Here is a 24,131-nt window from a genome sequence, read left to right on the forward strand (position 1 = left end):
CATGTCACAAAGCAGGATTGATGGATTAGCTTTTGGGTTTCACAATGACAGTCAGAGTTCATGCTTAGTTGCAATGGTAACAGATGCTGTGGACCAAACCTACAATGTTTCCTTTAGGCTTCTGAATCAAAGGTGAAAAAAACACTTCCTCATCAATCAGTTTGGAGGAAGTGGAGCCAACGGGTACAAACAATGGACACTTTGTCCAGAGAATTCATATTAAAGAGATAAGACTGCACAGAGTGACATCCTGAAAACGAGCACAAATACTTTGCATGGCTTCTATTGTACTGGGAATATAGAAATGTTTCAGTGTCCATCAGTGTCCCAGTCTAGATATAAACAAGGTCTCTGTAGTATAGAAAGACTAAAAAGTTGGATATTATGAGGCAACAACTTTTAACCAGAAACAAAACTTCAATACTGACAGAAAAAGTGCAGCATGATGCGTCTGATGTGAGGCGGAGTATCTGCACACATCACATGTCTGCAGCAGTCAGCTCCTCTGTAGTTACACCAGACACAGTAAATATGTGCTGTCAAAAAAACAGACCTTATCCATTTATTTCCTGTTCCAGACTTAGCATAGTGTCAAATTGCTGAAAACATTAAAATATACAAGTCTAAAACACTGCTTTCAGTGTTTTGGTTATCTTCAGCCATTTCCAGTTCACAGTTAGATTTACTCTGCTTTACTCTAATTGTGACATTTCATTGCATCTCTTCACCTTTGTTATCTGTTGATATTGCATGAGGTCATGGAGCCGCTTGGTAACCAGCTCTGTGAGAGCAGTCCCGCAGGATTGTCAGTGTTAGGTTCAGTGAAGCCACCTTAAAGCAGGGATGCCTAAACGTTTTCCCTTGGATACATTTATGGTCCCGAGAGGATTAATCTCTTCATTCTGATGAGCCCTGGACCTTTTTGACTCGTGTCATTATCAGGGGAAAATTTCCACTCGTAGTTTACACAAAGTTTTTTAAACTTACAGTAACCTAATGCAGTTTGAAGCAACAATTCACCCTCAAACACTGAAAAAACACCAGATGCTGGTAACTTTTATTTTGCATCCAGGTGCCTGTAGATAATTGACCGAATGTGAACGATGTAACCAAACTTTAAAACTACAGTAAATGATTGTTTGGCCACTCTTGAGCAGCAGAACAAATTGTAAACACAAGATTGGCAGAAGCTGTTATGAAAGATGATCTGTCAGCAGAATCACCCAGCCACAAACTGCAGCACCACCAGGCTCAGGGACAGCTTCACCCTGCAGCCCGGAAGACTGTAGAGCTCCTGAGCTCTGAGCTCATCACTGTCACACTTTATTCACACCCCTCTGTTTACATCTCCATTTCTGTATGTCCATTAGGCTAGCGGGCTACTACTGTTTATACCTGCACACACACACACACACACACACACACATACATACTATACTATAATGCTTCATTCTATTGTATTATATTTCATATATATTACTTGATATTCATATATCTAACTTCTGCGCTATTTTATTTCTAATGTCTCAGATCCTCATTTTTACCTCTTGTGTGATTTTCTTTTCATTTCGTGTTTGTGCTTTGTGTTGGATGAAGCCTAAGAATTAAGAATTTCATTACTTATCACTGCTTCTCTGTAATTGTTGTGCATATGACAATTCCCTACTTGAAATCACTGATTCACATTCTAACATTTCTACATTGTATTTATAGTACTGTATTATGTTCCCTAGGTGATGTTAAGTCACGGAGGCACACATGAGTATTTTAAAATAAATATATTTTATTACTTTGCCAGGACAGTTCATGGTAAAGTTAAACAGTATATGAACATAAAAAGCATATGTTAATGTACAAACAAAGACAATATTTAAAATGGAGAGCTGGAACAGGCTGAAGCTCAAACCTCAGAGCAGCTCCTGAGGTCGACGTCACCCTATGGGCCGGCAGCGGGGGCTGATGGGATAAATCCACAACAAGCCTTGAACCTTCCACCCTCACGCCCAGTAAGATGTGACCATCATGTCTCATTAACACGACTATACAACACTGCATATGATTGGTGGTGGGGTTCTCTGATAGAGATGGAAAAAAGGCGACAGTGGACAGTTTGTGATGTTTACCAAGAACACCTTCAGGACAGACAACAACAGAGCTACTGTTAATGATTTATATTGAGGTTCACAGTCACGTTTTCTGGCTCCTAGGTAAGGTGTTTCATCTAGGGTTAGGCCGATATGTGAGGCTGATATTGAGTTTGTATGCCTGTAATGTTTTTGGTGTTTTCAATTAGTATGTAGTTAGCAAGCAAACTGATGCTGCTTCCATGTCATATTATTCAGGCTGTCATGGGAGCCTCCTAGTTATAATTCCAAGACACAGATCTGAGACCTGGTGGAAAGAATTACACAAGTGTCAACAAATTGATGACAAACATAATAAAAAAGATCTCATTAGACTCATATGGTGTGATTACAAGGCTAGCAAATTGGTTAGCCACGAAATGTGAGATCAACAGATTATCACTATCATTATCATTCTTCCCGCTCTGCCAACACGCTGCTAATGGTGGGCTTTTTTTGTGTCTAAGTGTAGATTGAGGTGAAACAAACAGATCCTGTAGACACCCTGTAGATCCTGTTAGAAGGAATTTAATGCTGTGACGTTTCACGCACAAGGCTGCTCAGACTTCGATTCTGAGGGTTTGTGATAACTTTCAAATCGTAATTTCATACTGTAATACTGTATAAAATATTTATTTGTCCAGCTTTAATATGTGCTCAGTGGAGGCTGGTTGTCTGGGCATTGTTGAAAGGCATTCTGGGAAACCTAACTGACAAGCCAGGTGGAAGTACCCCAGGCTGATATCAAGTATCTGAAGATTGATCTTTCCTTTGACTGATTATTGGCTCAAAACATCATCTACAGCCCATTAAATCTAAAAACGTTTGCCAGCCCTCAAAACCCCATATCGGTCGAACCCTAGTTCATTAGTTGACCTGTTAACCAAATAGCTGTCGATTGATTGGGTTTGATTGATTGACGACAGCAGATTGGCTTCCTGGCTGAGGAGGGGGGGGGGGCAGCTCTGTTGTTTGACATGGAACAGGAACAGAACATATCAACGATATCGATCAGGTGCTGAGGTGACTTGGTCGTCCATTTCTCCCAATCACGGGCTTCTCTTTCTCATTGTCCCGAATAATGTACATAGATGTGTGTCTTGTTTGGACCACGACCTGGAAGCCCAGATCAGCCCACCAAGTTCCAGTTCCTCCTCCTTTTTTTTTTTCCCACTCTTGAATGTGAGTTGATGTTCCCAAGGACAAATAACAGAGCATCTTTTTCCACAGAGCTGCCAATTGGAATGCAAAGCACACACCATTTATATAACATCTCTGCAGTGAGCTAGATAGTAGAGTATTACAGTTACGTCGGTACAACATTCAACAGAAAGGAACAAGAGTAATTCAGCATTGTGAAGTTGTGTCCTAAAGGAACAGAGAACAGTCCCTGGTGCGGTCAGGCGCCTGAGGGTTGGCCTGGCGCTTCAGGGGTGGATGTGGACATTCTTCGGCTGTGAAGGTTTTCCAGCTTCAAGAAAAAAAAAAAAAGAAAGAAAGAAAAACACCAAGATGCCTCCCTTCATCTCTCACCAGGAGAGCAAGACAGAGAGAGAGAACCAAGGGAGAGCATTTGCTATGTTACATTGAGATAGAAGTAAGTATTCCTTAACACTGCATATCATTCTGACAGACTCCATGACATTATTCACATTCAAACACGTTAAAAAGAAAAACTGAAACAGCTCTGGTTTCCCTTATGATATGTATTTCTGAGCAGGGATAGAATGTAAATGGGTTTTTTTTATGTGCTGCTGAGACCCAGAACCCTTCACTGCCCTAAAGGGTTGTCTTACTTTCCTATTTTGGATCAAATGCGAGAAGCTGAGTGAGTCATCCAGTCACTGCAACAGTTTCACACACGATTTATATCTCTGCAAACACTGTGAGGCATTTGGAACAATATGTATGGGAAGATATCTGTGCCAAAAAACAGGTGGCAAATGTATTTACATTGGTTTTTAATCAGGTTTGTATTTTGTTTGTTTGTATTTAAAGAACCGAGTTTCATCAAACTTGGTAAACTTAATAATTTATCTGTATCTGCTGTTGAGAAGGTCAAGATCAACTTTTAAGCCATCATGGACTAGAAGTCCTAAAAGTGCTCACAATAATTAAAAGTTTAAGCATCACTGCCTCATTCTCTACAGTCCTGTGGCAAGCAGTAAACATGATATTGGAAATGTTCATCATTATTTTTGTGATTGACAGGTGAAGTGTCACAACTGGAATTATTGCATCTATCAAATGTGAAACAACTGCTCATCATTAGAAATCTGAGCATCTCTAGTTTCAAGACAACTAAGCAAACTTTATCTGTTGATGATGATTGTGTGACTGCTGAATGATCCAGAACAAGGTGTTCCTGACGTTAAGAGCTGTCGAACCTGATAAAATGTTCAAGAAGAAGAAAATTTTAATTCAATGAAATTTGAAAGAAGTCAGATTTGTAACATTTGAGGTCAACTGCAAAAACAGCACACTCTCATGTCATTTCACATCATCAATTCAAGGGGTTGATCTAAGCTTGTCTGCACTGTAGCACCACAATTTGAACTTGGATTTAATTCAGTTTGGTTTCAAATCTGTATGTATAAAGTCAATGCAAATTCATTTTTTCATCTAATCAACTTCTGATTAAATCAGAACTTGACATAAATGACAAAACACATAATTGAGATGAACCAGAGTCAATACGCGCTGGCGCAAACATCTTCCTATGAACCTTCTCTAGTGTGAAAAACCTGCACATTTCACATTTAAACTAAGACCGAGATGTCTGTCGCACTCCAGACCTACAGGACTTCCTGCATCAATTCCTCTGTCATGAAACAACTTTTGTGCTTAATTTCTTTAAAGCTGAACTTTGGCCTCCTCCTTTGGTTGCGGAAGTTCTTCCGTTTGCCTTCATATTGTTCCATTTCAGGACTACAGCTACGTTTGAAAGGTTCAACATGTTTAAGTGCTTCGGTTATTTGTCCCCTGTGCTGGAACTTGATATCAGAGTGAATCATTATTCAGCCAGCAGGGGCAGCAGGGTAGTGAGGGATCTGGGTCCTATGAGAGGATAAAATGGAGTTTATTTCTTTTTGTTCAGTAACATGTGTGACCTCAGCTGTGGAGAAAAGCAGCTTTCTAGGATCATCTTTTAATTTCAGCGGGACCACCTCATCTGATGTAAGACACACCGCCTTCTTCCCCGTCAATGAGGTTAAGAGCTCAGTTGGATCTACTGTCCAAGGAGAAGCTTTACTCAGGGGGGTGAAAGGTCATCTGGAATCTCCTTTTGCATCTTTAAATGTAGTTTACACTGTCAAGTCTGAAGAGCAAGGCGAACGTTCGGAGAGGATTTGTGGATCCAGCTCCACCGTGTGCTTTCTACATAAGTGTACAATCGTCCCGACCCACATGGTCCGGTCATCAGTGTGTTTTAAGGATTGCATTGCCCCCGTGTTTCACCGGTTCAAACAAGACACTTCTGAAAAGGGAGAGAAAAGCGGGTTGAGGAGCTCTGTTCATAAGGCCATAACAGAGCCCATGTGCGTTTGTAGAGCCCGGTTAGTAGTACATGCTGTTAGCGGTAGATACACACTCATTAGGCTGACACTCAGGTGATGTTTGAAAAGTCAAGCTGTCACAGGCTGTGATCACACTGAAAGCTCAAACACAAAACCGAGCATGGCTAGTTAGCATAGAAAGCTGTAACTTAAAGGGCACGGGCATGCGACCTAAAGCAGAAAAGGGCAACAGAAAATCTACAGTTTTATTACAATTTGGGTCTTTTTTGGTCATTTTGGCCATGATCTCTATCTTTGATTAGTGTCATGAAAGTGGCTGACAGTCCTCAACTACAAAAAGAGAAAGAAAAAAAAATGTCTGTGTTAAGTACGGTAAGTCCAAGTTGAACCAGGAAGTTTGGGGTAATAATAATAATTTTCCTTTTCTCTTCAATATAAATTTGGCTAACTGTTACAAGATCTCAGCCATTACTTTGGTGACTGCAGTGCTATTACAAACCACAGAGCCAAGAGGCAAAGGTAGGAAAATAAAAGCCTTGTTCTAATAAACTGTAGTTTTCCTTTAAGGTCAAAACTCAGAGGATGATTCTGGTTTATTACAACTTGGGTCACATTTTCTTTTAGCATTTCTGTCGGCAATAAGACTACTCACCAATTTAAATGCAGAGATTTGGGAACATGGCATCTCTACAGACTATCAGGCAGGTTAGCCAAACTTAGCTGGAAGACGAAAACGAATGGCAAAAAATCTGACTCAAACCATCTATTGTAAATATTCATCACTCCACGACTTCTTGGTTTAATTGATCTACCATGCGTAACCTAATTGTGCATGTGGAAAGTTTTCCTGTGCAATTCGCAACATTTCTGGTGTGTTCACTCTCCGGTTTTACCTGCAGGGGTTTTGATAATCTGGCTAAACCGTTGGCTTGTTTGCAGCCTGTCTGATCATCTGACTGCTTGTTTCTTTCCCTATCAGTCTTTATTGAAGCTACATTGTCACGTAGCCACACCTTTACTGTGGTGAGAACATTGGGGTAACTGAAATAGAAATCATGACCAAAGCTACAAAAAAAAAGAAAGAAAGAAAAAAAAATAAGAGTGCATTATAAATCTGGTTGAGGTTATGTAACCTCTGAAAGTCAAATTAACACATTAATTCTCTTACAAATGAAAAGCTAAACTCATCACACACCAAGTTGAATACACTGAGCGGTTTTGTTCATACAGCCTTACTTGTTCTGTCACGACCTGTAGCTTATTGTGGCTTTTGCTGGCTAATGTTAGCTGACATTACATTGTTGCATGTATTTGACTTCATGACTGTATTTTAGCATTTAGCATCATGCTGTATTGCCTTTTGGGCTGCTGTTCAGCAAAGTTACACAGTCATTTTACAGCAGACACAGCAGGATGGAGGCTGCGCTTGTTAACATGCTGGTCTGGAAAAAGAGGATGTAGCTTCACGACATCCATTTCAAGGATTTATTTTCATCTCTGTTTAACTGTTGTTGGCCAACATTTACTTTCCCTTGTATTCTCTAATAAATTTGTTTCCCTGGCAATGAAACCTTTTTTTGTACTTGTACTTTTTCCACTGAACAAAGCAATCACGTTAGTAGAAATTAGATTCACAAATAGCAAGAAGACTAATGGTGACGCCAGACATCTTCCTCACAGAAGCAGCAGACACTTGTGGTTTGAGACCAGTAATAATAAGCCTGATGCCTTAGGGAAACTGACTTTTAAGAAGAAGCAAATTGCGGCACAACACTGGCATATTAAGCCTCACTACTGACCAGATAATAAAGTGCGACACAGTTTAAGTTGAACCATGGTCCAGATGAAGCAGCCCAATACGGTAACAGGGAAGTGGATAAAAGAAGCGCTCTATATGATCACAGCCTGCTGCAGAAAAATCTCTGGCATCTATCAGCAACCTAATTTTCCCAATTTGTTTTGACAGTGAGGTAAACTGATTTGCTGAGGAGATACAGCCACCAAATGAGTTGATTTCATAGACTGGCTTATTCTAAATCTAATCTTGTACGGTCTCGGCGGTTCATGTCGAGACTGCGAGTTAAACAGACGCGGCCAATCTGATGAGTGCGTATCAAAGGCTTCTGCTGTTGTGCTTCCCTCCTTTGAGGAAACAGTTGAACAGACTCGGCTGTCGATATGGAGAGAAGCTTTGCATTCTGGCGGTGTGGATGTACACGCATTCATGTAGAGACATGAACCAAGAAGTGTTATAAAAGACGAAAACAGTTTTAAATATAGGAACAAATATAAAATATTAGACTTCCATAATGTCTATATGCAATAACATTCTAGATAACTTTTTGAAGGACTTACAATCAGTCCCACTTTAAACCTTGATGTATCGCCTCAAAGATAATATTTAAGACAATGAAAAAAGCACCACAAAATTCATCATAGAAACAGAGATCTAACCATACAATGGTATGTACAATGAATGTATGCCAACAATACAAGAGATGAAGAGATGAGTACAGAGAAAGAGAGAGAGAAGAGTAAAACCACTTATCAAACTCCCGTCATGCAGATAAGAATTTACACAGGAGACCTGAGGAGTATCATCTCTGGTTTGTAGGGCCACGCCCTTCCTGTGACAGTGCCTGTCCCAGAGACACCACGCCAAATAAGAGCTCAATTCAGAATTATACACAAAGCACTGATCCTTTGAGGCCTCCGTGTTGACGTTTTTCTTTTTAAGGGAGGGAATTTTAGGGGAGTGGGGCAGAAAAATAGGACGAGGATAGAAAGATAACGTAATACCAAGCGAAGGAGTTGGGGTAAAGGGGTTATAGGTGGTTGGTGCCTTGCCAGGCTGTTCCTTCTTTGTGCAAAGGAATGTCAGAGAGTTTCAGGGGCACCTGCAGGTGCCCCCTACGGCTCGTCGCTGGGTGGTGTGGCCGTAGCCCCCTCGGCATCCAAGGACTCTGGTGACTCAACAGCAGCGGCGTCCTCGTTGGGACTGCCCTTACTGCTGGGACTGGCCCCCACCTCAGCTGAAGTGCTGCTGCTGCTGCTGCTGTTGCTGCTGCTGCTGCTGCTGTTGCTGCTGCTGCTGCTGCTGCTGCTGTTGCTGTTGCTGCTGTTACTGCTGTTGCTGCTGCTGCTGTTACTGCTGCTGCTGCTGCTCTGCCCATCTTGGCCCTCAGAGTTCTCCAGCATCTCCTGGATGAGTGGCGGCATGGAACCTGGGATCTCCATCTTCAGAGAGATGACCCGCTCTGCTCCTGCATGAAGAGTGCAAAACATGGGGATCAAAACTGGAGCGTGAAATTTCATTCTCTTCGTTGTTCTTGATCAGGCCGGATGGCGTGTTACCATCACACATGATGATCTCCCCCATATGCAACCACTAACAGCATGTAAGGGAAGTTCAGTACTATTTTTCAACTTTTTTTTTCCACATGATGATGACACAGATACAGTATGTTTCAAGGATATTTAAAAAAAAATCCTTGTCAGCAGTTAATCCAACATCCAACAGCCACATCCAACTGAAAACATCTGACATTAAATGGCTTTCTAAAGTTTATAAAGTGGCTATGGCATGTCATACAGACTAGCTTGTTTGAAGCATACTGAGGCCTTTTGCATTCATGTGGAGTTACGAACATTCATTCATTCATTCATCTTCTATACCCGCCTATTCCTTTCGGGGTTGCAGGGGGCTGGAGCCTATCCCAGCTGTCAATGGGCGAGAGGTGGGGTACACCCTGAACCGGTCGCCAGCCGATTGCAGGGCAACATAGAGTTATGAACAATATAAGTCTAATATTCATTCTTCTTTTTGCTCTGTTTTGGTGTCCACCAACTCCTAGGAAAAATATCTGGGCTTTATCTGCCAAATGTTCCACTTTTCAACAGCTATTTGCTAACTGTCTTTGTTTGGTGTTGGGTAGGTAATTTAAATGGCTTATGAGAGCTTTCTCACTTACGAAAAGCTGTCTGTGGCTAAAGTTAGTTTGAGGGCTGAGTTTGTGGGTCATAAAACAAAAGCAAAGAGCTAAAAGACACTAAAAAGCCCTGCTTATCTGAGGGTAACTGCAGAGCTCTCTATCATATTGTTTAGATTAGCTCAAACAGGTAAACTGAGAATTACAGTAATAAAGATGGGATGACATAAAGTCGTGTATGACACGTTCTCAGACTGCTCTCCACACCATCAACACTGCCTGTGTAGCATTCAGTCACAGAAGGGACTTTCTTATTAAAGTCACCAGAAGAGTGGCGATTGTGGCAGAACAAGGCGGTCCTACAAAAACTTACAAAACTCACTGTGCTGCAAATTCTCATCAGTTACAGCTGATTCATGACTGAAAAACTAAAACTCTCCTCTATGGATCAGCAGTATAAATAATGAACTGCTTTAGAAAATATCTGGTTCTTTGATAAAATGTCAAAGGTACAGGACCGTGAACCTAAAAAGCTAAGGCGAGCAGTTATCTATGACTCATAAGGTGCATTTTTAGAAGAAACCTCCACTTCTCAAGCTAATAATTCAGCCACTCTGGCCCTGTTTTTTGTTCACAACACCAACAGCTAATGTCATGAATTCCCTGCTGGTCTGATTCGTGCCTCTGACTGCCTTCTTCTCTGCAGCAACTGCGTTCATGGCTTATGGTTATTGTAGTATTTAGAGCCATCTGGCACGCCAGGCTGCTAAGCAAACTATACTTTCTCAGAAACAAACTCTAACATAAAGCTACAGGATTGTTTGATTATGTGGGAGACTGTAAGGTGACTGCCTTCCTACCTTTAGCGCTGATACTGCGCAGGTCTGTGATCTTCATCAGGGTTTTGGGGAACATGTGCGGTTTGCTGGGCCGACGCTTCCTCACGTAGATCTTCAGAGCTTCCAGGAGCGGCTCCTGGAGCTGGTCTACCTTGGAGGGCTCCTCCAGGTCCTGACGGTCTGACACACACATACACACACACCAAATCAAGTTAAACTTAAGGCTCAACAATGACGAATCCATATCTTGGTTTATCTGATTCAGACAAGCTGGAGGCTAATACATGTATCACAGCATGAAGCCTGGTTTGATTAAGAAGGAGCAGTTTATCTCTTTATGTCAACTCATTCGCTGCAGAGGAGATACTGCAGAGATGGTTACAATTAGATAATTTGAGCAGGAAACTCATTTGAATCCTTTTGTTGAGTCGGAGTGTTAAGCTCTGATAACTGAGGTTTTAAAGTCATAAACAGCAGGGAAGCACCAACATATCAAATCCAATCAGCAGACGTCGTATTCAAAGCTATGCGTCTATTCAGAGAGCACTTTCCTGCACTCCGTGATTATTTGGATGACTCAGTGGTCAAATGCACCAGCGACTCTGCTCTCTGCATCTGGACGCTGGCTCAAATCCTCCATCAAACATGGACCTTTTAGTGGGCAGCTTCCTTTGACTCCACAGTCCCTGTACATTCATCATGTTTATGGCTTCTCTTTTACTTTATTATAGATCACATTCACCCACCAGCAATGTGGAGAAGAACAACTTCAATTTTATTTTCATCATCATTTTTATTCTCCACCATTTGAGATTATACAACCCTAACTAACTGTTACAGGTGAGAGATGGAGCATTTTAACCTCCAACCTCCAGGCAATATAACATGTACAAATAACATCTTCAAGCAGTCCTCACCATGTAGTTTTCTCCTTGGTACAGTAACACTAGGGCTGAACAGATTTTTATATTAAGGAAAACCATGTTTATTACAACTCGAGTTGTATTCTTGTAGCACTGCCATGCTTACATTGGTGAAGGTAATCGTGTACTCAGTGAAACAAACGCTGAGATCCGAGAACTAAAGCACTAAAAGTCAGTCCAACAGGGAAAGAAACACGAGCAGTCAGACGATCAGGCAGGTTCTAAAAACTGCCTCAGGTTGGTCAAACTTATCTGGAAGAGAAAACAACCTCAGCTTGTCAGGGTTGTGCTCACTCAACGGTTCCCTGTGAAATGAAGGATTATCAGCCACGTTACAGATGCACTCGTTCGTGGTTTAACCTCCAGACACAGTGGTAGCTCATCTAGAAAAACTGTCAACTTGTTTACACCCTGTCTGATGGTCTGACTGCTTGTGGTCGTTGGCCGATTGGACCTCATCTGTGTCCCGAGATCTTTCCTTTGGTGAGTACAGGGTTATCAAAACTGATGGAAATGATGGTCAGAGCTCCAAAATAAAACCCAAGCTGCAATTAACTGTGGTTCTCCTTTAAGGAAATTCACGTTATTCCTCACTGTCAACACTGAGAGAAATATTGAAAAAGCAGTTTTCCAGCTGCACCGTTCCATCACAGTGAAATATCCTGGATGCCTCTTGCAACATTTTACATGTATTTCCCCAAAAGTCTGCTTCACATTTGCTCTTTGGAAACTTTGGAACTAAACTAGAATTTAAATGACAGCTTCATATTTTTTTTCCCCCAATCTGTCTTAAAACATTATTCAAATGCCCTCATGTGCATATACATAAACACACGAGCAAAGACCTCTGGCTGTAACTTCACTGGAGTTCACGGCAAATCTCAGCCCTGGTTCTGTGTAAAGATGTAATCTCATGTTCAGATGAGGATGGTCTCTGGTGTCTCGACAGTCTAAGTTAGACAAATCAAGCGGCTATCTTCCGGAACTACCATTTACTCTTTTTCTCATTGAGGGAAATTTGCACCAATACATTTACGTCACTTTGAGAAAAATTTCTAATGACTGACCTTGCAGTAGTTCAGTGAGGTTTATGGTGTGGACGGACAAAAAATAAATGACTAATCGTCACTTTAAGGATTAATCATTTCTTTTTTTTTTTATTCAGCAACAATGCCAAACATTCTGTGTCTGAATGAAGATGTCACTTTGGGACCTGGGCAATTGTCATGGGAATATTTCACCATTTTCTGACATATGATTAATAAATCATTAACTAACTGAAAGAAAATGTCAGTCGATCAATCAGAAAGTAAACCTACTTTAAAAAAAGTAGACTGTGCTTAATATAAACATGGTGCTTTCCAAGTGATAATCTTTAAATAAGTAGTATGATAATGTTTCAGACTCTCACACTGGAAGCTTTCATTTCATGTTGGGTCTGTTTGGACACACACTCTATTTCATCAGGCCAGAAGGTGGCAGTGTGTGCACTGAAATCAGCAGCTGCTGGACCTGCTGTCAAGGTATGTGATTACAGATGCAATCGGAGGTGTCTCGCACTGTCCATGGATTATGCAAGAGCCTGTAATATCTGCCAAGGCTCTGGGGATTGAGTATGTAAATATATAGTGGTGAATGAAAATGCAGCAGCGATGAAGCCTGAAAATGACGGGTAGAGGGGAAAGTGATAATGAGAACTGAAGCTATGTAACCTTTGGTGGACTACAGTAAAACTTTGTGAGTGTGTGTGTGTGTGTGTGAAAGAGAGGGAAGAGGACAGAGACTTGTGTGTTAAGGCGTGTGTAGCCTAACATGAACAGGCAGGATCGACAAACAACCAGGGCAGGATCATTTCCTCTGAGAGGGAAGTTCAAACAAAACACTCCGCAAGTGACGCTGCTATGACATACCTGTACGTCACCCCTTCTCCTCGCCTCTCTTCCTCTGTCTCCTTTCCTCTCCCCTTCCCGCCTCACCTCACCTCTCCTCTCCTCTCCTCTCCTCTCCTCTCCTCTCCTCTCTCTTCTCCTCTCCTCTCTCCTTTCCTCGCCTCTCCTCTCCTCTCTCCTTTCCTCTCCTCTCCCCTCCTCTCCTCTCTCTTCCTCTTCTCTCATGTTTGGCAGTCAGTATAGTGCTGCCTCACTGATAGCAACCTGTGGTTGACCTGGTTTCAGACTCCCGTGGAGGCTGGCTTACTTTCATCCCAAACTGGGCTGCAGCTCCACTCAATATTTAACTGGAAGAATCAATACGGGCAGAGTATGTTGAATGGAGTGCAGTCAAGCACGGTTTGAATGTGAAGTGAATCAGTTTATTCATTCCACTTGATGTACTCCAAGACTACAAAATAAACTCTGTTTATATCTTTAAATCAGAATTGATGCTAAATATATGATGTAATCAGGCTGCAAAAAGCCTTTAATTTCACATATCCATCTTACGGAATGCAGATCTAAATCTGAGGGGTCGCAAGATGATCAGATAAAAAGAAAAAGCATCTAAAATGTAAAAAAATACAGATTTTAAAATGAGACATACTGCTCATTTTCAAGTCCAAATGAAATGAAATTGCCTTATTTTTCAGGTATAGCATACACATTTGATTGGTAATGTATAGCGTATTTGTTTTGTTTAATTTGCATATACCAGTACATACATATATACATTGTTTTTATGTCTTCATAGAGAACTTCTACATATATGCAATCAAGTCATTTCATTCTAAAGCGAGTCTGTGTAAGGTTTGCTGAACAGCAGCCACAGGTGGTAACTACAGGATAATTGCACCCTGAATTTCCCTTAATTTCCCAAGAGTCTCTTGAATCAGTTTCTTTTAAGATGTCATCATTAGGTGAGCTGACTGACTGTAGAATGGGACCACAAACAGGAAATAACAAACCCATCAAAACCCTGTTGGTTTACTTTTTGTGATAAAACCTTTGAAATGAACAGAAATATGAAGAGAGAAAAGTCATCAAGTCATCAAACTAGATCAGTAATGTCAGTTACACAGCAAAATATCTGAATGGTGCTCAGATCAGCCTCTGTAAACTGCTGGTCATACCATATCAAGTAAGACTGTAGCACAGAAATGTATGAGCGTACTGAACTGAGCAGGGTATATTCAGGGTAAAGAGAAAATTCTGTATTCTATGAGTCACACATGCAACATCTGATGACGGCTCTAAAATTTGCGTCCTTTGCTTTCTCTGTGAGTTACATTCTTATCCTCTCCCCTGCTGTTCCCTCCCCTCCCTTCACTATATTCCCAGCGCTCTGCCCCGGCTTGCCCACCTCCGGAGATGAGACAGATGGCGCTGAGGAGGCCTGTCTCCGTGTCGTCCATCTCAATGGGCAACAGCTGGTTGGCAAAAGTGAACACCAAGTCGGTGAGTGGGCCGAAGCCAGCGTTGTGCATCTGCGTCCGGTTGAGGGTCAGCCCATCTGAAAAGGTCATGGTGTCCTGGTCGGGGGTGTACCTTGTACAGATGCGCAGAATCTGATGAGCAGGGAAGAAAGGCAGGAAGAGGGTTAGCCAACAGGGATTCAGTGGGCAGGAAACTTACAGTGAACACCCCCCTTTTTTCTGGGTTCTCCTAAATTTCAGGGCCATCTCACAGTGCCCTCCAGGGAAACTCGAACTTGCATGGTCCTCAAACTTCATTATGAATTATTCTCATACATGGATCCACAAGTTTTGTATGTTTGTCTGACATCAGTCAAGTTACACAATGTACACACAATCCACACAATCTGTCCACCTGGCAACCCACAACCCAAATAAGTCAGAAAATAAAGCACAATTTGATGCTTCACGTTCTTATGAGGCAGAACTTATAACAACTAGTTGCAACTATTGGCTTTATAAACGGTTACTAAATGATGTACTACTGCTGGTTCAGCCTCTCAGCACCACACAGCCAAGACAAGCTGGGAAAGTTACTAGCTGACAAGTCAAAGTTAGCGACTAGCTGCAGAGCAAAGTGGAACATTAGCAGCGTTGTGTGGGGACAAGATGACGTGTTTCCACCTCCCCTGTGGGTGCCTAAAAACGCACCAAAAAAACTTGACGTCAGCTTGAACCACCTGATCCGCTTAAAGTGGTGTCTGATTTTCATTTTCAGAGCGTTACTTACATCTGCTGCATCATTCCAACTCTACCCATGACGGGTCGGCAGACTCCAGAAGGAGACTCGATGTCGGCCGTCTGAAGCACGTCCAACAAGTTTCTCATAAAGAGCAGCAACAGCAACAAGCACGACCACAACAATGACCTTCCACACACTCCAAGAGAATAACCTTTGGGTCTCCCTGCTGCACTGCATGTGTGTGTTTGTGCGTGTGTGTACACCTAATGAAGCAACTGCTAGTGGATGTGAAGCCTACAGTAGCCTTTGAAGCTATTTGAGTGGGCTGGCTCTGACAGTGAGTGGCAGGCGTGTCTGCAACATGAAACAGAATAAAACATGGCTACTGGCGGTGACTCGCACCGGCTGGCCAGGCCTGCGTTTAGACACACACACACACACACACACACACACACACACACACACACACACACACATGTTTGATCTTTCTTCTGACACTCCCTCACCCAGCCATTGTGCACAACATCTACGCCCTTCACCACAGAAATGTGCTGGTGAGCGGATGCTGATGGCTGAGCGAGAGCCAGAAAGTCATCACAGCCGGCCTTCAACTTCTCACCTCTCTGTCCCTGGGAGTTCACTTTACTGCTTTGTCACATCTGACAAGTATGAATTAGTCAATACAAACTCCACAATCCATCCATTCACACGGCGCTGCTACTGAAACTGTACCAGTTAAAAGCATACACACACTGAATAACAAACACGACAAGTGCAGCAAACTAATGCTCATTTTCATCAGCATTCATTTATTTTGGATATGAATTAGCTACTTTGCATTTACACCTCGCATAAATATGCATCTTCATGCATAAATCATTGATTTTGCATTCCCTCACCAAAATGCAGATCACCCTGAATCCTCTACCACTCATTTCACACGTCCTTTAAGGGCACATATACCAGACTACAAGGAGAATTTCCTAATTTCTAGAAAAACACCCTTTCAAAATTTGTAACTAATGGCTTTATCAATGGTTAATAAATCATTTACTAATACTCATTAATAAGACGGTCAACATTTGGGTTTCCAGGTGGCTAAAAAACACCTTTAGATGGTGTTAATCCTTTTTGTTCTAAGACAGTTATGAGTAAATATAAAGGCTTTTGAAACCAAACCAAATCATAAATGTTAATAAGATACTAATTCAGCTTTCTTAAACATAACTAACTCAGTACTTTTAAATGTCAATTAGTGACTAATAAAGGGTTTTTAAGTATTATTAGTTAGTTAGTTAATTTATAATCCCCATATAGTTTTATTTAGTTTGTGAATTTAGTAAAGATAGAGACAGGAAATAAGGCAACAAAGCTCCCTGGATGGAAATGAACTTGAAACAGGCAGATTTTTTGACCTGCAAATAAACAGGTATTTTCGTATCAGTATATATATTATATTAGTACTGACCATTTTAGGAAGTAAACTATAATCTTTAGTTTTCTGAAAGTGTTTTTAAAACTTCTAAGCAGGCATCATTTCCATTCACTTCACTGAAATATGAAAATCATCTTGTAGACACGCAAAACTTGCCAAATCACGACAGTGAAAATTAGCCATGCTTCTATTTTTGTCTGTTACATAATCATAGATGTGTGGTAATGCAGCTGAAAGTGTGGAAAGAAACAGAATCAGAAGTGTGTGTTTGTGTAAAGGCAACGTGGAGCTGACATCGACCCAGACACTGGAGGAGCGGTGCATTCATGTGCACCTCTGTCTGACTTCCCTTAAAAGAGTCCATAAGCTACATAATAATAATGAGATGCAGGAACACATCGTTAGCTAACCTCTAACTGTCTGTTGGAGCACGGGGTGAGCATCAGTCACAGTATGTTCAGTTTGTGAGGTGACTGAAGAGAACAAGAGAAAGTTCAACTCTAGCACTCTGATCAGTTATCCCAAATATAAAACAGCTGTTTGCAAAGTCAAGGAGGGAAGGTGTTTCTACTAAGAACATTGGCTGGTTCTCCACAGAAGTCTTAGTAAGTGGCCAGCTGCTGCTAGCTCCCTCCATCAGATGCTAAACGTGGAGTCTGAGCTCTAACTAGCCACATTGGGTTTCAAATTTCCACTTAATTTAATCTACAAATTAGAACAAGAGAGAGAGACAGTCTTGGCAGGTTGTATTACCACTTGTGCACCATTTGCAAATAAGGCCGTTTTTATGAAGTTTGTATTTAAAACTTCTTCAAACTTAAAACTATATATAATTTATTATCACTTTCTAACTTAGTTATAAGCCACTGATGAGGGATAAAGCAAAAGCTGGCACCTCTCCTCTTATTCATGGCTTATAACTGATCTATAAAACATGAGTAAACAATTGATTAACAATTAATAAAGCCATTAGTTACAGCTGTTGATTGAGGCTGACTTACAGGAAAGTGGTACCAAGACTTTGTTACTGAAATGTCATTATTGTTTTTACTCATTTTGTTATATTTCATAAGCAGAAAAATCATACAGCATAAAAAATCTTCACATTATCACACAGCAGACACTGAAACTGACACCACTCTCATGCTTGTACACTAAACATGAAGCTAAAGCCCACAGATAATTAGCTGAACACCTCAGCCGCTCGGACCAGCTTAACTTCTAACATCCTGCTAGTATCACTAGTAGTCTGAGAGTTAAACTCTGAATTGCAGTACAGTCACAACAAGGCATCCCTTCTCTTCCTTCCTCTCCCTCTGCTAATCAAATCACTGCCCCTCCACCCTCTTTACCCCCCACAACAACCAACAGCCCAGCATGCATGAGAGGAACAGAAGAGGAAGAGAGACAGCCATTTGCCTTTTTCCATCTCATTACTGCGGCTGCATTAGCACTGTCCATCGCTCCACTTAACAACCCCTAAATAACAAACAAACGCTCAGCCACCGACTCTGCGTGCCTACAGTCTGTTCCACATCTGTACCCTATAAAGAACACACAGTATCATTGACAAATGCAGAACCAGCAAATGCCCAATATTAAAAAATATATATATATTTGTGTGTGTAGTCTAATCTCCACTACAGACTGCTAGTCCACACGAAGAATCAAACTGACTGGCGCGATCAATTAATCACACCTTCCTCACTCTGGCCAGCTGAGCAGGTCATCCAATAAGGTTTAAGAACGGGTTTAATGGGAGCTGGGCTTGAGGTTAAACCTACCTCTGCCCTAGAGATCTGAGCCTATTGACTCACCGCACAGTCTAAACGAATAAATGGATTCTTACGCACCGAGGAACAACAGGGAAAGTAGAAAATAAATATTAGAAAACAGTGAAGTACACAACTCCCTCTCTGGTAAAGAGGTGTGTTTATATAACTATGTTATGTCACGGCTGTGAGCAGCTCTGGGAAGGTTTTTAGCTCATTACTAAATATTTTATAGAGCTTAGACTCTACAGAGAAAGCATCTAAACTGTGTATCTTACTCTGTTACAGGGAAACTGGTTCACAGTATGATGACTAATGTACATAAAAAGGCACAAAAGAGACCTGGACTGGAACAGTGTGACACCTACAAACATGGGAAATATCATTTTGTACATGCCAAGTTTGAAGATGACAGGATTAATAGCCCACGTTGATCGTATAGTCTTCAGATATTCCAATTTCAATTTGGAAGTCGATTGGGGCAGACACAGTAACTGATTCAGCTTGTGCTGCAGAATCAAGAGAAAAGTGAGCAAAGGAAATTCATGCTTGACCTTTGGGAACTGTGTATGTAACAAATCTGAGCTCACTCACTATATTGTGTAGCTTTGCAAATGATTAAAATAATCGATAATCAAATAAAACTAATAAATAAATAAGAGAATCCAGCATTTCACAACTTAATGATGATAAAGAAACTTCTGAATTAGGCCTTTGTCTTTCTGTCTGCAGTACTCTGTAAACACATGTTTTCTTCATTATTGCAGTGACTTATTTATTGTTGGGCTAGAAAAATGTCCTTTAGTCAACCCGCCTTGAGTCAAAAGTGTGTTTTGTTTCCTGTTCCTTCACTGTGCTGCTTGAGCTTCACTGTGCAGAGTCTGTTTGTACATTCATCTGCTGAAGACAGAGCGCTTCTCTGTGGTCTTAAGCCTCAGTTCACGGGACACGAGCAGGGGACACGAGCAGGATGTTGTGACATCACAAGAAGCTTGGAATCAGAAGAAGAATTTCCAATGATGTAATTGAACCTTTTTGTGAAAGGTACATTTCATATTGTCTTTATTTCAGCCTGAATGTACTGCTGCTGTAATACAACATTAAGCTAGCAGCTTGTTTCATTTTGACTGGCTAAGGGACTGATGCTGATTGCAGTATGTCAGAAACCATTATGCAGCCACTTCAACAACAGAAGGGCGAGTTGTTAAGGCGATTCCCTAAACAGCAGTTGTTTTCCTCCGGAATAAAAGCACCAACACCCACCAGAATGTCCAGGCAGGCAGCTTTCAGGAGCGTGATCTGGTCCGCGATGGTCAGCCCTGTGAAGCCAGGCACTCGTTTGGCAAATTCCACGATCTTGATAATGCACTTAGTGGCCAGCTCGCTGAACTTGTCCCACAGGCCCAGGTCCAGCCTCACACGGTGGTCTGCGCTCGAGTTCTGCAACACACACACACACACACACACACACACACACACACACACACAATAAGGCATCAGGTGAAGAGGCAGCTACTTTTGTCATTGCACAGACTGCTGCTAATGATCTCCTCAGTGCACCCTCTTCACTCTGCTCTATATGTGTCACACTTACATACAGTAAATAGGCTCCATAAGACCTGAGCTCTCAAAAACACTGGCAGGATTGTTGTTGTGAATACGCTGAGCTGTGGCTGGGCCCTGCAATAATGAGCATAACAGTGTCAGAGGGATGCTTTGGCAATGATGGGATGCAGAAACAGAGCTGTGACAGGTAGCACAGAGTAGTTTGAAGCCAGAGGTGCCATTAAAACAGCTATACGGTCCAGAACCTACACAAACACCCGAGGGGAGTGGGGATGGGTGGAAGCCAGGGAGCAATGAAGACATAGCCACAGATCGCAATGTGCAGAAAGAGGAAAAAGTGGAGTGGAAAAAGTAAAAGTGACACAAAGACACCAGAGAGAGGAAAGAAAGAGAGGAAATGACAGATGAAAGGGTGGAAGCTAAGTATGTGGGAGCAGAAAGGCACTGTGGGAGTGGGGAGGGAAGAGAAGTTGCTGCATGAATCCCGGGAGTTTCTCTCATGGGAGAAGATGTGAAAGCTAAGGTGAGACTGATGCATCAATATGTTGATTTATGGCCTTTGATTAAAAATCACATGACAGCCCGTGTCGTCCACCTCTGATCTGTTCTTTCTGACTATTGTTTCGCTGCGTAAAGCTTCAGGGCTTGGGTCAGGATCAGGCCGTTTGAGAGGAGAATGAGAAAAATTCTTCTGTTCGAGCGTCTGCAAAACTAATTACCCAATGTTATTTGTCAGATTCATTCTAAAATACCCTCAGTCTGCCATGAAGGTTTCATTTAGATGTTTGAAACTATTGATTTGATTGATTTGATTTGATGAACACAGAACACAGAAACCAACATGGGTCTATGTGCTAATAATAAAAGACCATCAGTGTGCAAGTGTGAATGGGAAAGATGGGAAAGACATTCGTTGTGGGTTTATCAGTTCATCATGGAAGAGGTGAAGCTGATCTTTACATAACGGGGGGGAAAAGCCTTTCGATTGGTCCAAAGCAAGCACATCACTTCTTTGAAGAAGTCAGCATAAATATACAGCCATGGGCATTGGGTCGGGTCTAGTCTTAAAGGTGTGAGTGTGGGCAGGGTTCAGATCTCCATCTGATCTTCAGACTTACGTTTCTTATCCCCATTGAACTGTTTTTTCGTGATGCCACTGTGTTCCCAGATCTCATTTGATAACTTGGTGAGTGTAATATTAATATTACCAACATAAATGAAATTACGAAACTATGAAAAAAGTCTTCATTGACAAGAACTATCCTTAAATTCTGGTGATTAGAACTCTGGTTCAGATGCTTTTTACCTTGACAAGGAGTGGAACCCTAAATGTCAGCTGGATGATTTTTTATGAAATAATGCATAAGAAAGGCATTCTGTGGTGATTCTGCAATGGTTGAGAATGTTTCACAACTGTTTTGTGTGGACTGGGGTTGTAAATACAGATTTCTTTCAATTATCATTGTGTTGTTGATGAATTTTCTGATTCATCCAAAAATATTTCATTAAAAAAAAAAAAAAAAGGTCTGTACAATGTTGGGAAATAGTGAATAATGATGTAACCTTTCTAAGAGCCAAAGGTGACAAAGTGTCATGAAGTCACAAGTCATGAAGAGGCTGATTTTCCATTCAGGGATTCAATGTTGTAACAAATTTGCAAATATTCAAATGTTTCCTCCGTCTGGTCAAAGTTGGAAAGCCTCAGACACAGCCGTCAGACCACGATGGGACATCCAAACTCTGCAGCAATAACCCAGACTTTTGAAATTCTTCCAGTTCCTTTCTGAAACTGAGATATCAGCTTGACCTTATTTTTGAGTGAACATTGAACAGGAGCTGCTCTGAGACTGAAAGGACAGGAAACAGCCAGGAGGAGAGAAAGAAGGCAAGAAAAGGCCATCGGAGCAGAGGATATTACGATGGGCAGACTCAGAGGGACAGAGGGGAGAATGAGAAGCAGTTGGGGAATTGTTTGGGTGTAGCGAGGGGAAAGCCGTGGCGTGCTGGCTGATGGTGGCGATGGAGCATCTGATGATCATTTGTTTGTTTTCTGATGGTTTACATGGAATAGCCCATCTGTTCTCCATGAGTGAGCCTCCACATGTAGCAAGGACATAGCACACATACAGAGGAGGAGGTGACACACACTGAGGAGGGACGGGTCTTTACGGAATCTACTGTGTACACAGGCTGGATACCAAAAAGACAAGACAGGACTAAAATGTTTAATAATAATAATTTTTAGGGGGGGGGGTTTGACCATTTCTGTCTTTTACTAAGCCCTCAAGATGATCAAAATCACACCAGAAAACAGTATTTTGACCTGTTCTCCAATCTATTTCAATAATGCAGCTCTGTCAGAATATACTTCATCACTGCTGTGCTTTGAGCTAAATACTAACATCCACTGGTGGAAAAGTCCAACGATCAACACAGTCACTTGCATTCATTGAGGGTACCACAAAATTTTGTGTCATTCCAGATGTTGAGATATTTCAGTCTGGACCAAAGTGCTGGACCAACCAACAGAAAGACCAGCGTGCTGCGGGCCTGGCTGAATGTGAGTTTAAACTTTAACCGCCCACTGTTGCACCTGTAGGAGGTTAGCGATACATTACTTTACATTACATTTATATATATACTCTTTCATCCAAAGAGACTTAGAAGAAGTAGGTATAACATAATGTAGTACTTTTACAGACTGCTACTGTTTTGAAAAGTACACAAACCTGAACATTTGAAAGTGACAGTTCATTCTTCACCTTCAAAGTACGAGTTTGACAAAACACCACATCAAGTCTAATCTTTTTCAATGGCTTTCAACCCCTTCAGAGGATGGAGTTTGTTGCCATGGGGATGACAAAGACCATCCTTGAACAGAGATGGTGACACGACCCCCCCACTTCATATATGACAATGTGCTATCACATTTTTTTTAATCTAATTTCTTGTTATAAGCAAACATCTAAGCACAAACTCACTTGTGTGCACTATCCTAACAGCATGTATCAGCCAGCCACTCGTCCAAACCAGTGTTTAACTGGAAACTTGCTTTTTTCTTCTAGTATAGGATCTTTTTAAAGTATCTGTTTTCCTTTTAGAGTCCACGGCTTTGCTGCTCTGATTTTTCCATTATGTAGCAGGGCTAGAGCTCAAGCACATAAACAATAAACAAGTATATAAAAAGTGCTCTTGACAGCATCAAAAAGGTTTGCGCCACGGCCTGGGCCAGCAGAAACATTGTGATATGTTAGGAGTGTACACGGTATGATTCATAGGCCTCGGGAGAGATGGAAAAAAAGCCTTTGTGCAGCTGTAATTGACTGTTGCATAGGCTTTTATATTCAGATCATAAATACAACCGCAAAGAGACACTGACAAAAAGGGCATTGTGTCTCCACACAAACTCCTTGTTTATTCTGTAATGAAGTCAGTAGCATAAAACACAGAATCTCCACTCAAACGGGATGCGCAGACACACAGAAAAATGTTGTCTGTGTATTTTAGCGAATACTAACCATGTGACCTGTTTCAAACTGCAGCGTTCAGTTGAGAGACTTAACTTGGTTATATCAGACTTCTCAACTTTTTGTTTGGAAAACAACAATAAACCCTGCTTTCCATCTTTGCAATTTTAAAGTGAGTATTGTATAAACAGATAAATAATGTATAAAACTGACAGAAGAAGCAATGGACTCTGGGAAAAGAAAGCATTACATAACTTAAGTATATCAAAACTCAGACAAAGGGAATATTAAAGCTGGACAGGAATAAGAAAATCAGTCTGCAGCATCTCACAAGTCAGTCTGAAATTCTGATCTTCAAGTTTTCAACAGTCAAACTGAGGGAGTGTACACACGTGTACCCTGCAGCTGTCAGAGGAGTCCAGCTAATGAAAAAGACAGACTGTAAGTTTTCTGTTAAAGCCGGTCTCACAG

The 24,131-nt window shown here is 41.4% G+C and overlaps 1 protein-coding gene across 2 annotated transcripts in view; it reads right to left on the reverse strand.

The window, feature by feature from the left end:
* Window positions 1-1,763: 1,763 nt before the first annotated feature.
* LOC143335221 (retinoic acid receptor beta-like) overlaps window positions 1,764-24,131 on the reverse strand; it is a 179,091-nt gene continuing 156,723 nt past the window's right edge. For both annotated transcript variants that reach the window (XM_076754487.1, XM_076754488.1), the window contains 4 exons: window positions 19,891-20,067; window positions 14,627-14,831; window positions 10,431-10,589; window positions 1,764-8,904 (listed from right to left, as the gene is read on the reverse strand). In XM_076754487.1, coding sequence (XP_076610602.1) covers window positions 8,552-8,904; window positions 10,431-10,589; window positions 14,627-14,831; window positions 19,891-20,067 — 894 coding nt within the window. In that variant the 3' untranslated portion in view covers window positions 1,764-8,551. The remainder of the gene's footprint in view (window positions 8,905-10,430; window positions 10,590-14,626; window positions 14,832-19,890; window positions 20,068-24,131) is intronic.

This window comes from Chaetodon auriga, chromosome 17, assembly GCF_051107435.1.
Source record: "Chaetodon auriga isolate fChaAug3 chromosome 17, fChaAug3.hap1, whole genome shotgun sequence".
Lineage (NCBI taxonomy): Eukaryota > Metazoa > Chordata > Actinopteri > Chaetodontiformes > Chaetodontidae > Chaetodon > Chaetodon auriga.